General features: G+C 35.9%; 1 protein-coding gene, 1 long non-coding RNA gene and 1 pseudogene across 25 annotated transcripts; all 3 read right to left on the bottom strand.

Annotated features, from left to right (window-relative positions):
• Nucleotides 1–3,258: 3,258 nt before the first annotated feature.
• LOC131005639 (dirigent protein 22-like) lies at nucleotides 3,259–4,075 on the bottom strand (annotated as a pseudogene).
• A 2,264-nt stretch (nucleotides 4,076–6,339) lies between these two features.
• On the bottom strand, nucleotides 6,340–7,210 carry LOC131012431 (dirigent protein 11-like). The gene is made up of 2 exons (XM_057940385.1): nucleotides 6,738–7,210; nucleotides 6,340–6,515 (listed from the first exon to the last, which is right to left on the bottom strand). The coding sequence occupies exons 1-2, from the start codon at nucleotides 7,114–7,116 to the stop codon at nucleotides 6,340–6,342; spliced, it is 555 nt and encodes a 184-aa protein (XP_057796368.1). The 5' UTR covers nucleotides 7,117–7,210.
• A 2,629-nt stretch (nucleotides 7,211–9,839) lies between these two features.
• On the bottom strand, nucleotides 9,840–16,612 carry LOC131005637 (uncharacterized). 24 transcript variants are annotated; one of them, XR_009095305.1, is made up of 9 exons: nucleotides 15,859–16,612; nucleotides 15,402–15,529; nucleotides 12,278–13,355; nucleotides 12,092–12,143; nucleotides 11,178–11,264; nucleotides 10,946–11,022; nucleotides 10,783–10,840; nucleotides 10,321–10,423; nucleotides 9,840–10,050 (listed from the first exon to the last, which is right to left on the bottom strand). It is a non-coding gene; the product is annotated as an uncharacterized LOC131005637 (long non-coding RNA). The 24 variants fall into 24 exon arrangements; XR_009095320.1 differs by lacking the exon at nucleotides 11,178–11,264 and having other exon boundaries at nucleotides 12,092–12,154; nucleotides 12,234–12,280; nucleotides 12,360–13,355; XR_009095322.1 differs by lacking the exon at nucleotides 11,178–11,264 and adding an exon at nucleotides 12,234–12,277 and having other exon boundaries at nucleotides 12,092–12,154; nucleotides 12,360–13,355.
• Nucleotides 16,613–16,630: the final 18 nt, after the last annotated feature.

Genomic DNA, 16,630 nt, shown 5'->3' with positions numbered 1-16,630 from the left:
ACCAAAACGGCATTGCCTCTCGTCTCTTTCGTTCTATAATTAGTTTTATCTTCTTCATCGAATTCCACAGCAGATCATCCACCACTACACCATAAAAATTAGTTTCAACCAAACATTATTACTGAGCTTCAAAATATGTGCAATGAGGTACAGTAGGGAATTTTTTTGTCGATTTAAATTTTCAAAACACAAAATAGGGTTATGTCAATTTCTTGAAATACAAATTTAATATAATAATGATATTATATACTATATATTAAAATACTAGATATAATAAAGAGATACAATAAAAAAAGGGGGTTAATTGCCTATAAATTCAAAAGGTTTCGGTTTTTTTGCGACTTTCTCACGACCTTTCAATTTGACGTAGGTAGGGATGGCAGTGGATCTTGGACCCGGTCCAGATCCGTGGATCCAGATCCGTTTTTACGGATCTGGATCTCAAATTTTTGGACCCGACGGATCTGGATCTGGATCTGGATCTCAGTTTTGAAAACGGATCTGGATCTGGATCTTAAAATTTTAGATCCGGATCCGGCCCAGATCCGACCCATGGATCCGTTTTATTTTATATATATATATATATATATATATATTTTATATTTTATATTTAGTTTACTAATAATATTAACTAAATTAAAAATAATAAATAAATTATATTCAAAAGAATAAAAACTAAAAGTAATTAGATAAACGTATGTTGTGTTATATTTTTTATGATGGAAATTAGATGTTGTTGATTTTGTGAATTTTTTTTAATTTAATTTAAAAATAGTAGATCCATGGATCTGGACCCGTGGACCCGCGGATCTGACGGATCTGGATCTGGATCCAAAATTTTCAGATCCGCGGATCTGGATCTGGATCTGGATCTGGTATATGAAAACGGATCTGGATCTGGTATTGGCCAGACCCGGTCCAGATCCGGCCCGTTGCCATCCCTAGACGTAGGAATTCATAAACTATAAATTTTTTCTTAATGTCACGGTGGAATAATCCGACCATATTACATGACAAACACTTATGACGCATGGCAATAAGATATGACATGTCATTATTTTATTTTTTAATAATCTTGTTAGTAATAAATTAATTTACAAAAAAATTAAAAAACACCTACTCCTACCCCAAACACCCTGAACCCCCACCCCCATAGCCATTTGCCACCCAAATCAGCATCAGCACCGCGGCTTGCGAATTCGTTGCCGGTCGCCGCGGCTCAAAGCCGTTCTGGAGGTTGCCGTGACGCCTCCAAGAGCGCGCCGCCATTCCAGCGTTCACCGCTTGCTCCGGCTTTCAAGTCCGTGCCCGGTGTAACGCCACATCGAAGGAGGATTAACCTCCTCGCCGCCTGCACGATTAAGAGTAGATGACAACAAATGCTCGACCTTGACCTTAGATATGTGGCGCGATGGCGGTATGCCCCTTCGATTTGTGGCGCAGCAGCGGGCGCGCAGCAGTGTCAGTGTGCTCATTCGATTAGGGGGTGGGAGGAGGGAGGCGGCCCTGGGGTTTGATTTAGGGGTGGGTGGTGGTTCAGGGTGTTTGGGCACAGCTTCACTCTCTCCGGTGTGGACTTGGTTATCGCCGTGGTAATGGTTGAAGGGGATGATAATGGTGGTGGTTGACGGCGGCAGAAATCGCCTGATGAAGTTGTGGCGGCGAGGAGGTTAATGGTAGCGGCCTGATTAGGGATGGCAACGGGCTGGATCTGGACCGGGTCTGGCCAATACCAGATCCAGATCCGTTTGCATATACCAGATCCAGATCCAGATCCAGATCCGTTGATCTGAAAAATTTGGATCCAGATCCGTCAGATCCGCGGGTCCACGGGTCCAGATCCATGGATCTACTATTTTTAAATTAAATTAAAAAAAATTCACAAAATCAACAACATCTAATTTCCATCATAAAAAATATAACACAACATACGTTTATCTAATTACTTTTAGTTTTTATTCTTTTGAATATAATTTATTTATTATTTTTAATTTAGTTCTGGATCCACGGATCTGAACCGGGTTCAAGATCCACTGTCATCCCTAGGCCTGATGAAGTCGCAACGGTAGTGGAAATCCCCTAACCCTACCTTCTTCACGCTCTCCCACAACCTTGATTTTTTTTTTAATTGTAGTTGGAAATCAAAACGACATCGTATAATTTTTTTAAAAAAACGACGTTGTTTTAGTAGGCATCCGGCATTGCCATGCTATATTTTCGGTAGTCCATGTCAACTTCAAATTGGGGAAAATTTCTAAGTTTGGGAACATTAAGAAAAAATAATTCTAACCACATGTAGTTTGTCCCCTTTTATTTAAACACCATCAACATACAAAGGCCAGTACACTTGCAAAAAGCTGCACACTTTAACTCGATTATTGTTCCAAATGTCTATTCTTCCTATTACATTAAATATTTTTATATGAATAGTAAAATTTCTCAAATTTCATCCTCCGATAAGAATTAAGAAAAAGTAGTTTAAATGATAAAATTAATCAAGGGTATTGAAATATTTCAAAGTTTCAATCTATAAAAATAAATAAAGAATTAATCTTATTATATATTTTTATCTATCAAAGATTAATCTTTCAAAATAAACCCTAATAATAAAATAGTACGATCGAGGGGCCTCATTTTCTTGCATACACATCTAGCGTGGACACGAGAAGATAACGAGCTTGTTAGAATAAGACCAATTGAGGCCATATTTTTGTTTCTAATTTAATTGAAATGGGAATTGATTTTGGAGAAGGTGTGATTTTGCATCAATTGTTAAATGTGTCTGATAACTTTGGTGTCTCACTTTGTATTTCACAATTATTTTTAAAAAGTATTGTTGTTTTTTAAAATTTTATTTATTTATCTATGATTCATATGTAAAAACAATTTTTATACTGACAGTAAATATTACTTAAAATATGGAAAATAATATAGTGGGATACCAGAAAAACTGTAGTACAGAGGATCTGAACTCGTTAACTAAAATACAAAGCTGCCGACCTCACAAAATTGTAATAATAAATGAGTAAATAATAGGAAAAAAAGAAGCTATGATTAAAGCAAATGTTTCTTTTTTACCCGGACCTACATTGCAGTTCCAAATACTAGTATCTAAGTGATTCATACTATCACATGCGATGCGACCATTTCAATTTGAATTTGATGAGATATTCGTTTGAGTCAATCCATGAACATATCCATTTTGTTATAATAAAAATAAAATTATTTATTCGCATAAAAAAACTTAAAATCCATCAATTCCATCACAAAATAACATCATTGCGACAATACACCATATATTTGTAACATCGGACATCACAAAAGAAAATTATTAAAAATTAAAACTCGCGACTTATATTAAAAACGACATCGTTACCATAAACGCAACATATCTCACATGTCAGCTCACTACGGCGGCGGACCAAAGAAAAAAAACTCATATGTCGGCTGGTGCTCCGACGCTGTAATAAGTCACGTAAAACGTATACTGCAACACACCGTAATTCGTCGCCGCGTCATTCGAGTAAGTGGTTGTGACGGCGTATCCCCGCGCGAACCGGAAAAAAACCGGTGCCGCCGACCACCGGAAGCTCCCTCGCCGGATCCCCTATCTGATTCCGGCCGAGGATGCTGATTGTGCTGCCGTTGAGCTTTCCCGCCGTGAAGACGAAGTTAAGGTTCATCGCGATCGCCCGAATTTTCAGATCCGCAGAGGTCGTGAGCCCCTGCGCCCGGCCGACCGGCGCCGAGTTGATGTCTGGCTCCGCCGTGATCAGGTCGTCGATGATGTGGATTTGGCCGAAGCTAGTCGGGGAAGTGGAGGTGACGGGAGCCTCGGCCGCCGTGACCACGGTGGCGTTGGGGCCGCCGCGCACGTCTTGGACGTACACGGTCAGTTTCAGTATGTTTTCCTTTCCTTGGCAGATGCTCTTGAACATTCTGACTTCGGCGGCGGCGGCGGCGAACAAGCAGAAAATTGTTAAGAATACTGCTGTTTTAATTTCTTCCATTTTCTGAGTTTTTTTTTCTATGATAATTTTTGTGAAGGTGGATGAATATATACTACTCCAGTGTAATGCAAATTTATGTTATCCATGACTTTTCTCTTAATTTCTAAAATATTAATGTAATGATTGCTCGTTGAAAAGTAAACGTCTAAAGGTGTCTATGAATGAATGAATATGTGGTTGCAACGTCGTTTAAATTATCTGCATGTTGTGTCAGTGGCACGCAGCGAAAATTGAAAGTTTTCACTTTATTAAATACAATGATAAGTTCCTTTCGTGAAAAATTTATCTTTTTAATCCATTTATAAAAAAATTAGTATTATTTTAATTTACAATAATAAGATCCGTTAACTCCACTCACATTTAAAATGATATAAATTCATTCCACTACCAAAATAACACACTTAATCTATTGTTACAATGATAACATTTTATTAAAACTCGTGCCATTTATAATGTGATAAAATTTTTTATAAATAAAGGGAGTATAATTTTCAAATTGCCTCGATAAATTTGTAAATTTTATAGGTGAAATTTTATCCACGTCAGTAGATTAGCATTTTAATTATTTTTCTTTCGTACAACATTAATTGCATTATTTAGATATATGATATATCATGCCAAGAAAAAATAAAATTAAAAAATAACAAGCTATAGTCAGTATGATATATCATTGCATCCGAAGCCTGCTTGGCAGCCTAAGGAACAGGTTTATTACCCTAATGTCAAGGATAGTGATCTCCCGCAGATTGGATTGGAAAATCGTTACGGCGTGTTTCATAAAGATGATGAGAAGGTGGCCGAAACAGATAGTGACAAGGTGGACGAAAACTTTGTTGTTGAGTCTCCCGATATGTCTCTAAATGAAATTGGGGAGGTTAGTGCGGAGCGTCTGAATGCGGATGGGGCTGATGATTTTCAGGAGGATCATTGTATCACTAAGCGACATGATTTGTCGGCTGGTAAGGGAGCTACGACTTTCATAGGAGATGAAGACTCCGGGAGCAGCAAAGGTCAGCATGGGGAAGAGGTTGTTACTTCTCCAAATATGCAGTCGGAGGATAGTGATGAGTTACAGGTTCAGAAAGCAGCTGCCATGAATACACAACGGGAGAAGGACCCTACTCCTGATTTGAAGGATAGGACGGAGTCTCAGGGGATCATTCCGGATCAAGAGGATATTGCTAATCGTATTAGCAGGCTCGAGGCGCAGGTTAGCCAAGGGATGGAATTGCTCGTTGAGCAAGTTCCACCTAAGCGTGGACCGGGTCGTCCTAAAAAGGGTATGGAACGTTCGCGCGTGCCACTGAATCCGAATCCGGTAGATTACATAAAAGGTCGTCTAAGAAATGCGGAGGAACTGGGATATAAGCCGAGGGACTTTGTGGTTGATCATAGCAACAATAGTGCTATGCGTGCTATGAACAATATCGCGCACGGCCGTTGGTCGGATGAAATGGAGTTGGACGACTTTTGATTTTGTTGCCAACTGTTGTCTTTTGACTTAAGCTGTCCTATGCGTTGATGTTTTTGTTTTACGAGCTCTTTTCGAGTCTCGGGCCCTTAGTTTGCTTTCTTGTGCATTCAAGGATTTTTTCTTTTTCCTTTTTATATAAAACGTAATTTAATGAAGTATTAACCGTGGTATGAAGTGAAGTGGATCAACTAAATTACTTTATTTAAAATATCATTCATTTAGTAATAGAAACTTTTATCTATATAAATAAAATTATAAAAATAATAATTACAGTGACCAAAGTACTCCTTATTTAATTGTTTGATTGATTTCAACTTTAAGTCATCATTAAATAAATAAATGTGGGCATATTAAAATGTTTACCTGTATATTTTTGTTTTTAATGATTTTCATTAATCTTTGTGTAATTAAATTCCAATCAGCGTATATAAATGAGACAGATGGAGTATCAGTAAAAAACTCAAAAAAAATAGGAATAGGAAAAATTTTAATTTTTTTTTTATATATTAAAGAGACTGAATTAACAAAAAACTAATTTTAAAATTCCAAAACTTTAAAACCAAACACGCTCTCTTTCTTTTACTGGTTGTTTATTAAATTTTGTGAATAAAAGTTCAGTACTTATTAAATTACACACTCACGCACATAATTAACTTTGAATGGCACATGCACGCACACACTAAAGGGACTAACCCTTCAGTTGACTCAAACCTTCAGTTGACTCAAACCTTCGATTTATTGATTAAAGAGGAAGCATCTTATTATCAACCGACTGCGCTTCACCGTCACGTACACATGCACATCTATTACACAGACTGCATCCATTACACAATCGAAGTCTCCATTTGAATTCCCTCACATTTGAGCAATCTCAACAGCATCACTCTCACCAAGCTTAGAGTTGTAAGTGGCGTAAATGGTGTATTTCATCACCGCGTAATCGGTGGCGGAATCCATAGAGTAGGTGGTCTGGATTGCGTATCCACGACTAAATCGGAAACTGCCGGTGCCGCCGACCACCGGGAACTCCCCTTTCCAAGCTTAGAGTTGTTAGAGTTAGTTAGTGAGAGCGTTAATCTGTTAAACTTAGTTTAGCTTGTTAATGCTAAGTTTAGCCAGTTTAGCCACTTATCTCTTTACTTTCAGCTGTGTATATATAGTGTTTTTCTTTCATAATTGTAATCACTTTTTCCAAATTAATGAAATCAATTTCTTTCTCTCTGCAAAGACTCAGCCTAGAGTATCTCAATACCGTTGGTCGTCCATTATCTGATTTCGGCCGAGGATGCTGAGTGTGCTGCCGGCCAACTTCCCCACCGTGAAGTAGAAGTTGAGGTTCAAGTGGACGCCGTACGTCAAGAGGTCGGCGTTGGTGGTGAGCCCTTGGACGCGGCCGAGCGGCCGGGAGTTGATGTCTGGCTCCTCCGTGATCAGGTCGTCGAGAAAGTGGATGCTGCCGAAGCCGTACGGAGACGTATCGGTGATGGAGGATTTCGCCACCTCGAACATGGTGGCGTTAGGGTTTCCGATCCGGAGATCTTGGACGTACAATTGGAGCTTCGCGACATTTTCTTTCCCACTGAAGATGTTGCGCTTCCTCCGCAACGTAGCCTTGCTTTCTCGCGTACACATTCAGTGTGAACGCGTGCAAGCTGCATGAGATTGTTAGAATAAGACCAATAAGTGCTAGCATTGTCATGTTTTTCTTTTCTTTCTTTTTTTGTAATTTGATTTTAGAGAAGGTGTGAGTGTGATTGGTTTTGAATCTGGGAATGGGTTTATATATTGCGTATATCCAACAAATGTTAACCATCAAATAATATTGGACACGTGGGATCACCGAAAAAGATAGGGTTTGGATAACTGAATTGATGCTAACATACAATATATAACAAAATCGGTCTAGATTTTTTTTATATAAATTAAATAAGTAAATAAAATATTTAAAGACCGCACCATGATGGACTAGGTCACTAGAACCCAGGTACTCAGGTATTGTGCATTAAATCGAGCTAGCCATCCTATGCCGAGTCAAAGGATTTTTTAGGACAATAACTTATGTTGATTTGGAAATTAGGACAAAATCTTTCAGACTTGTAAAAATAGAATGCTAATTTTTTTTTAGAGTAAAATAGGACACTAATTAATAAGTGTCGTAAAAATAGGACATTTCTCGGCCGATAATTGGCGGACAAAAGTTCTGCGGGTGCAACACTGATTAATTAGTGTCTTAATTATTTTACTCTAAAAAAAAATTAGCGTCCTATTTTTACAAGTCTAAAATTTTTTATCCTAATTTCCAAATCAACCTAAGTTACTATCCTAAAAAACCCTCAAACTGCATCCTATACCATAAAAGTTTCAGAAGGAATCTAGTCGCCCATAAAAGTTTATAAAAATATTACTCCATGAATCATATAAATTTCGGATGGAATCTAGTCGCCAATAAAAATTTATAAAAATATTACTCCATGAATTCTAATTAACTTATATTTCAAAAATAAATAAATTAAAAACTATACTATATACCTAACTTTGGACCTAATAAGGAATTAATTATTAAAATTAAAATAAAATAATAAAAAATAATTAAAAAACTTAATTGATGGAATAAGCCTTATTAATAAGTACAAAATTAAACTAAATAAAATTGAAATTGAAGAAAAAAAGATGAAAGAAATATTGTGGTAGCAATTATCTATATATTAATGATTCAAGTTATAAATTTACAGACTTTCATTTATAAAAATTCGCGAAGATGTTATAGCTAGAAAAAATATTTAAATTTCATTAACAATAGACATTGATTTTTAGAAAAAATATTAATTAAATACTTCATCCGTGCATAAAAAATAGTCAATTTTTAATATTTTGGGATATTCACAAGAAATAATCTTTTTTAATTTATAGAAACTTTATATTATATAATGAACTATTTTTTTCACTCAGAATATAATTAATAATTATTATTAATACTATTTTTTAAATAAGTTTTTTAATTTATAATGCGTTCAACTATCTATATTAATATCTTGGATGGATAATTGATTGTTGATGTATTGTCACATTATCACTGTAATTCTGTAAATATACATAAGCACTCTCACACACGTCGCAATGTAATTGGTCCTTCACATAATTAGATCAACAAACTGTACCCTACCTTAAAGCTGATTTTAACAGTATGTTGGAACTATCTGCCACGTCATCTTTCAGTAAGCATTAATGCGATGCGAGAGCATCCAACCCGGCTCCTTCTATCGTGCGACTCCTTCACTGAAGCTGGCCGTTGAGATCTTGCCACATGGCAAGGTCATTTTTTAAATTTAAATTTGAATAATTTTTTTTATTTAATATAGAAATTAGTTATATTTTGATTGCGTTTTTCAATCATAGTTGTACGTGTATCGAGAGCCAATTTTTTTTTTTATCGGACAAAGTAATGTTAGAAGTTAACAGTTAGTACCCCAAACACTCCAAGAAATCACCAAGCCCACTCTTATCTCTCCAAACACCAAATTCGCTCCCAATGGGGATCGAACCCGAGAGCCGATTTTTTCTTTCATCGACTTTTACATTCTTACCAAAAGCTTTCTCGTATCCTCTCCTAACACCGAAACCTTTTTTATGTTCATATTTAAGATAATAACGGTAAATCTTCATCAGATCTCCACAATAAGTTTTTGCTCCCATTTACAAAAGGATAAGTTATTAAACTATTCACCACCACAATCATCCATATATATTCTCTAACCACCACAATCGTTCTTCTCACCTCTCACACCCTCATCCTCATTCTTCTTGTTGTCACTATCTTCCAAATTCAGAACTTGATTCAAATCAATCCTAGCCCTAGACTAATAATTTGGGAAAACACTACTAGAAAGTTGGCTTGTAATGACACTTGAAAATGTCACCAGAAATATGTTATGGTGGCACTTTATCTATAATGGCATTTGAGGCCAGTGTCATGGTAGAAAGTGTAATAATTTGTTGTATGTAACAATAGAGCCCCTGTTACTTCACTTAAAAATGTCATGAAAAATCATATGTAATGTCACTAGAAAGTGTCACAAAATGTCATTTAAGAGTACATCAACAAACTATAGCTGAAAATTTGCATAATACCTCCAATAAATATTTATAATTACATTTTACCCTGCAAATGTCTATAATTTATATTTTTTACCTACAAATATTTATAATTTATATTTTCCTCCCTCGAAATATTAAATTTTCTTCATTTAATTAAGAATTCATAATTGCATTTTCACTTCCAACATATTTTTAATCAATTATAATATAATGTTAATTAGTTTAGAGAACCAACAATTAAATATAACACTTCCAACGCCTTAAAACATAAGAATACTTTCATATAAAAATTTACTTAATATTTCAATAAAATCAAAATACACTATTAAAATGAGAACTACTAAAAAAGTCTTAGATAACTACACAATTTATTTAGCACTTTTGATATTTCTTCGAGCACTTTATCACAGGCTATCCCGTCAACATTAGAACACTTGGTTAATTCCATCTTCGCAACAGCTTCATTTGTTCCTGTTAAGATAACAGAAACACAATATATTCAAGATAAACAATACAACGTCCTTAAGATATTTGACATGGTAAGAGAAATATTAAGTTCTAACAAAATTGCACTATCTGCCTAAAAAGGAATTCGAAACCACGAGTAGTAAAAAACAATCCATTGATAGGTCATCTTGAAATTACTCACAACAACAATAATGCATACACAAGTAAGGTAATAAAGAACAAATATATAAACAATCAAACATTATAGAAAAAATAGAAGTGACAGACACTTACACAAATGTAACATATCTGAAATTGATGAAGGCTGCAACTCTTTCTTGCACTCCACATACTAAAATACTCTACAATCTTACGTGTGCTCTCATCAACGCATAATCTGTGGCCACACAATCAACGACATAATCAAAACACTTCCATAATCTGGATGTATTTGAAATGATAGTTAACTCAAGATTATATTCTCTACTAAACATAGCAGTTTGTGGTGTTTGTGGTGCAGGGCTCCCTGTTCACCAAAGATTGCGATGGTGAAAAAGGCATCTTCTAATAGACATCTATGTTTGGGAAACTTCACAAACAACAATTCATGCACAAAGAAATCAAGAGTTGTTCAATACTAATTCCGTAAAAACAATAAAATTAAGAAACTTAACTTGAATCAATCAACATAATCAAACAAGAAATTGGTAATAGAGAAACATGCCATGTTTTAATTAAGTTTCAGTTGAGAGATACCTTCTAAACTGGAGACTATTCTGTGAACATGACTTCATAACCTGACATTTTGCATGTCCTACACAGAAGAATTTCCATCGAAACTTCTTTTATAATAATCAGTTGCATTTTCATATAAACTATAAATTACTACCAATTTTCAAGAGTGAGAAAGATTAATTACCTTTTATAGCTTTAAAACCATGACTGCATGCTCCTTACTGACACTTCCCTTTGTACACTGTAAATGGCTCTGGGAAACTGGTACAAGAAGAGTTATAAAAGTACACTATAGAAAGGTTAAGTAATTTTAATTACTTAATAATGTGATTTAAGTCTTTCGACCAATATTTGTAGTGATTTAATCTTAACTCGATCTGAACTACCTAATTTACAAGCTAATAGATTTGAATTACCTGAGCGAACAAGAACATGTTGACGAAAATGCTAACAGATGAAACAATTGAAACTCAAGGACATGACCCGATGGATCTGTGTATACACTTAGAAACAACAACATAGCTTGGTAAATTTGAGTAAAATTTGGCTGGTAAGGTGCAAAATGATATGCGTTACTGCTGTGAAACTAATGAAACATCAGAAACCAAGCAACTTCATTAATTGTAGTATGTATATGTAGTATTTAAATAAAGCATAAAAAGTGTTCTGTGAGAAATGGAAATAAGCAAAGCCTAAGATATGAATTATACTTAATATAGAATCGCAAAAAATTGTATGCATAACATTCGCCAGATAACTCTCAGGTTCTAATAGTAGTTTTGTTTCTAAGGATATGTTTAGTTTGGTATTGAAAAGGATATCAAAATTCTACACATGTCTTTCTCATAAAGATGATGAGCAACCCAAAGAGGAAAAACATAAAGTCCCAAGCTGCAGATAGAGTGAGTGAAAGAATCTTTACATAGACTTACTTCTAAGCTTATTAGATCAATTTAAAATATAAAGATATGCATATTGCAATCAATAACTAGTTTCACTTTTTTCTACTACTCGATAACACCTATGGAACCTTCAGAAATTCAAAAATGAGAAATGATGAACGAAACTCCACTAAAATGTAGTGTAATTCATACAAAATGTGAACTCGAAACTACTCTTTTTGCAACTCAAATCAACAAAACAAACTAACTCTTCTTCCTGGAAAGAGACATGAAACCTTATACTGTGTACAAGAATCTCAATTTCCATTATAAATAGGCGCACATAAATAATCATGTCGTCTAACAACTACTGCGATCAATTAGTCAAAAAAGAATGAATAGAATTTTGTTAAACATTAATGATAGCAATAATGATGATAGCAATTTACTTGAATTTTTTCTCAATGAAGAAGGGCCTGCTCCCTGTTCACTGCATCAAATCTGTTGGATCACTATAGAGGTATCAAATTTGATCACTCTTCAATTGCCATTAAATTTAATTCCCAAATGCATAACAATAGGAAAAAGTACCAATTTATATCCAACTTTTTCATAATTATTTCAGAGCAGCGAACCTGCTGAAGCAATCAAATTCAGGATATACTTCTTCGTAAGAGCAATTAGATTTCCTCGAAGCAGAGAAGCTTAGGAATTAACCTCGTAAAACAGAGGCCAACAGTAACCGCGGCGGCGAGGCAGGCGGCGGCAGCGGGAAGCTGACAAACATTAAATGTATAATTAGAGAGAGAGAGAGAGAATCCTCACGGCGGCGCGAATGAGGAGGTAGGGTGGTGGATGGCAGCGGCGAAGGAGGAGATAGGGTGGCAGACGACAATGACAAAAGAGGAGGTAGGATGGTGGACGGCAGCGGCGAAGGAGGAGGTGAGGAGGCTAGGGCTTTTAATTTTGGGTGGGAAAATATTTTGAGGAAGAAACCAAGTAACGATGTTCAATTCCAAACTTTTTCTTATGTAAAAATTTAAGATATTATTATGTATATAAAAATATATATGATTTTCATATATTGGGTTAACTAATAAAAGAGTGAATTGAAACAAGAGTAAAAGCTCGTGCTTTAATTTTAATTAGCGTTTTTTTTTCCTTCTTGTTTTAATTAGAATATTATGTAGAGGAGTGATTTGTGGTTGTTTAGCTGTCTTTTATTTTAATTAACATTTTTTTCTTACTTTAATTATCAATTTTTTTAAAGAGATTAATTAATGTTAATGTATCACTTCTCTTTGGAATTTTTGTATCTAAGTTGATTGATTCTAAATAATTTAATATTTTTCAATAAGTTCAAAAGCCATCTTTTAAAATTAAAGCAAAAAACATGTGTGTAAAAAGCTAGTATAGTATACGTCTATATATATATATTTTGTATTTATCAGTAAATTATATATATATATATATATATATATATAGGGGCGCGCTCCAGTGAGACCCCCTATTTTTCGTGTAACATGAGTACAATGAATAAGACATATAATACTAATGAACAAAACGTATATCTAATGAACAAGATGTATATACTGATGAAAAATAAAATTTAAAAAAATCATAATGAATAAGGCATATATACTGATGAACAGGGTCGTATATACTGATGAATAACAAAATTTCAAATATTCTGCTCCCTCCAGGATTCGAACCCTGCGAAAAAAAATCACCCTCCAGATACAATATCAGCCATGGATTGATAAAATAAACGCACCAGATCGTACCCTAGATCTCACTAAAATTAGGGGGTCTCATTGGAGCGGCCCCCTATATATATATATATATATATATATATATATTGTATGTTAAAAAAATTATACTCCCTCCGTCCACCAATTAAAGCCCTACTTGCCCTTAAATTTTTGTCCACCAATTAAAGCCCTATTGTGCTTTTTATACTCTTTTACCCTCCCTCTTTTCTTGAAATTACTACCCTTTGCCATTAGTTATCTCATCCTATTTTTTAGCTCACTTAATTAAAGAACTAATTATTCTCCTAATTTAAGTTGAATTTTCGACCATTATTAATTTAACATATTTGGAAGAGGATTTTGAAGCTTTTTCGGCCATTTTTTAAAAGATTTGGAAGAGGATTTTTAAGTTGAATTGGAGTATTAATTTTCGGCCATTATTCTCCAAATTCTCCAAATTCAACTTGAATTTGGAAGAGGATTCTTGATAAGGGAAATCAGAGAGGAACGAGAGTGTCGAAGGCGAGGCGCGGCCTCACCGGAAATTTGAAGTCCGTGGCGACGGCGGCAGCTTTGACGGAGGAGCTAGGGCTCAGTTACGAAGGGAGTAATCTAGGGTGACAAATTCAGAGGAGTGACGGACGGGGGGAAGTGGCGTCAGAGGCGAGGCTCTAACCTCGCCGGAGAAGGAGCCGAGGCGGCGGCTGACTTCTTGGAGCAGAGCTAGGGCTCAAAATTTCACCAACAACCCTAGAAATTGGGGATTTTATTTTGGGGAAGAAATAGGGAATGAGAGGAGGAGGAAGAAGAGGCGCCGACCTCGTTGCGCCAAAGGCGGCGAGAACCAGCGACGTCGCCGGACGAGAGTGGAAGGCTTGGAATCACTGAATGCATTCCTCCCGTCAGGTGATGTCGTTTTCATTTTTTTGGTGGGATGGCCAATGATGCCTTCATCTGATTTTCTGTTATGTTCATGGTGGGGGATTTTCTGAACATTGGCGTCGGTCACAACCGAGCCGGCGAAGTTGTTGGTGGTGCCATCCTTGCCTAAACAACTGAAGAAGAAGTCCTCCGCCGTCACTTTAATTGACTTGCAAGAATATCCATTTAGCTTCACTTCTGTTCAAACAATACAAATTTGCACTCATACAATTTTTTTTAGGGAACTCATACAATTGTTTATTCGAAACATACAAGGAAAAAATTTGACTCAAAAAAATGAACGAAAAATTAAGAAGGAAAGATTGATAAAATAAAGAACAAGAACAAATAAGAATAAGAAAACTGAAAAAAGAAAAGAAAAAACAGAAATCTAATTTAAAATTAAGAAGGAAAATAACAAAATTAAATTACAAATGCTAATAAAAATAAATTCAAAAATAAAAGAAATCTTCTAATCAAAGATTAGTAAAAGTAATCCAATCTCTTAATCATTACCCTTTTATTTCACCCACAACACCTTTTTCAGCTTTCTTAGTCTCCGTGCCCACCCTCAAATGGGGCTTTAATTGGTGGACGGAGGGAGTATGACATTTAATAAAAGTGTCAGAAAATGAGTCATATCCTGACATTTATTTCAAGATGTAGTATTAGAATTTGATATAAATGTAGTAAAAGGCTAATGTATTGATTGGTTCAAGTAGAGGAATGGAAAGGGAATGGAATCAAATAAAGAAGTGGAAAGGTAACAATAACCATTACTTTTATTGAGTGTTTGGTTTAACAATGGAAATAAATCATTAATAAGGGATTCTCTTTCTTTGTTTCTCCTCTACTTTAAGGGGTAACAAATTGGGTGATTGGATTACCCTTAAGTAAGGGTAATGATTATCTCATTACTCAAACGAAACAACAAGTAATGAATTCAATTACTTGATTCCCTTTCCAACCTCCAAAAACACCCAACCAAACGTGAGCTTAGTGTATTAATAGCCTATTTTTCTAGAACATCATTATATGGTAGCTACAGTGTTCTTAAGCTCAAGCTAAAGCAAGAACAATCACAAACCTTCTCTTGTTCTGGGGTATACATCTGTTTCCCTTTCCCTCTCCCATCTCTTCATCGTATATCAGAAACTCTAGAGCTTCTATCGCAGGATCATCAATCTCTATACTCAGTGCAGCGTTAACACCAGACTAAGAAGAGACATTACATGAAAAACATGTTATCTACCAAAAATGATGTAGTTCTGCCAATTATAACAGCTCAGGAGACACATTCAATTCAAATTCAAGTGGCATTCTGAAGTTTACTTTCACAAAAGGACTCCTAAGTGCTCTATTTTTATACACCATAGTTCACAAAAAACAAATCGAGTAGTCATACCAGTTCACTCAATTTCCAGAACGACCGACCTTGAGATCGTTCGACTCTAAATAACTCAACTAATTAGGGTACAGGGCATCGACTAAGTGAAAATAATATCCAAGTACATGCTAAAGTAGAGAGATCAGAGAGAATTTACCAGAAATTTTTGAAGATGACTATGCATTTGGCCTGAATCGGCGGTCGTTCGATGAAGAAAATCAAATCGGCAGTCAGCTTCTTTCTTTTGGGAGAGACTAGGGCTCACTGGAATCCCAAGTGAAGGCGGCGGAATTTTCTGATGAAGAAAAAGCTAGGGCTTGAATGAGTTGTTGGAGAAAAGTGAATCAGAGAGGGGGACAAGTGAGAGGGGTGACGCCTCGTCGGGGCGTGGCCTCGCTGGAGCGCGGCGGAGGCCGCTAGAAGACGGAGCGAGCGAGGGAGACTACCAGTAGGCGGCGCATACTGAAACGAGAGAGAGAAAACAGAGAGGCAAGAGCGTAGGGCCAAAGTCGCCGGAGGAGAAGGGAGTAGCAACCGTTCGCCGGAACTTGTCTAGACAGCGGCGGTGCGACTCTCTGAGAGTAAGAGCTAGGTCTCGACCTTGTGCGTGAGCATTCAACCCAAATCAGGAAATTGAAAGGAGAACGAGAGAGAGAGGGAGTGAGACTGCTGATCCAGGGAGGCGGACGGGGCAGCGATCCCTCGCCGGAAGTGGGAGTATCGAAATTGAGAAGAGATTGAGTGAAATCACGAAAGAGAAAAATGAAATGTAGGGAAATTGAAAGTGTTTGAGTGAAATTGGGTTAAGGGAGGAAGAAAGTCCATCAAAATAGGCACGTTTTCTAATTTTTTTTAATTAATTAATGATATTGAAATATTATATGTCCCAATATGTAATTAGTATTTAACAATTGTCCTAAAAAATAATT

The sequence above is a fragment of the Salvia miltiorrhiza genome, chromosome 1, assembly GCF_028751815.1.
Source record: "Salvia miltiorrhiza cultivar Shanhuang (shh) chromosome 1, IMPLAD_Smil_shh, whole genome shotgun sequence".
Taxonomy (NCBI): Eukaryota; Viridiplantae; Streptophyta; class Magnoliopsida; order Lamiales; family Lamiaceae; genus Salvia; species Salvia miltiorrhiza.
Note: the sequence above shows the minus strand (reverse complement) of the source record. Positions and strands in the feature narration are given on the sequence as shown.

What these genes read in the sequence shown, in the direction of transcription:
- LOC131012431 (XM_057940385.1), bottom strand. Translation starts at nt 7,116, where the DNA reads ATGTGTACGCGAGAAAGCAAGGCTACGTTGCGGAGGAAGCGCAACATC. An exon ending in TCAGATAATGGACGACCAAC is followed by an intron (nt 6,516 to 6,737) that starts GGTATTGAGATA and finishes AAGCTTGGAAAG; the next exon opens with GGGAGTTCCCGGTGGTCGGC.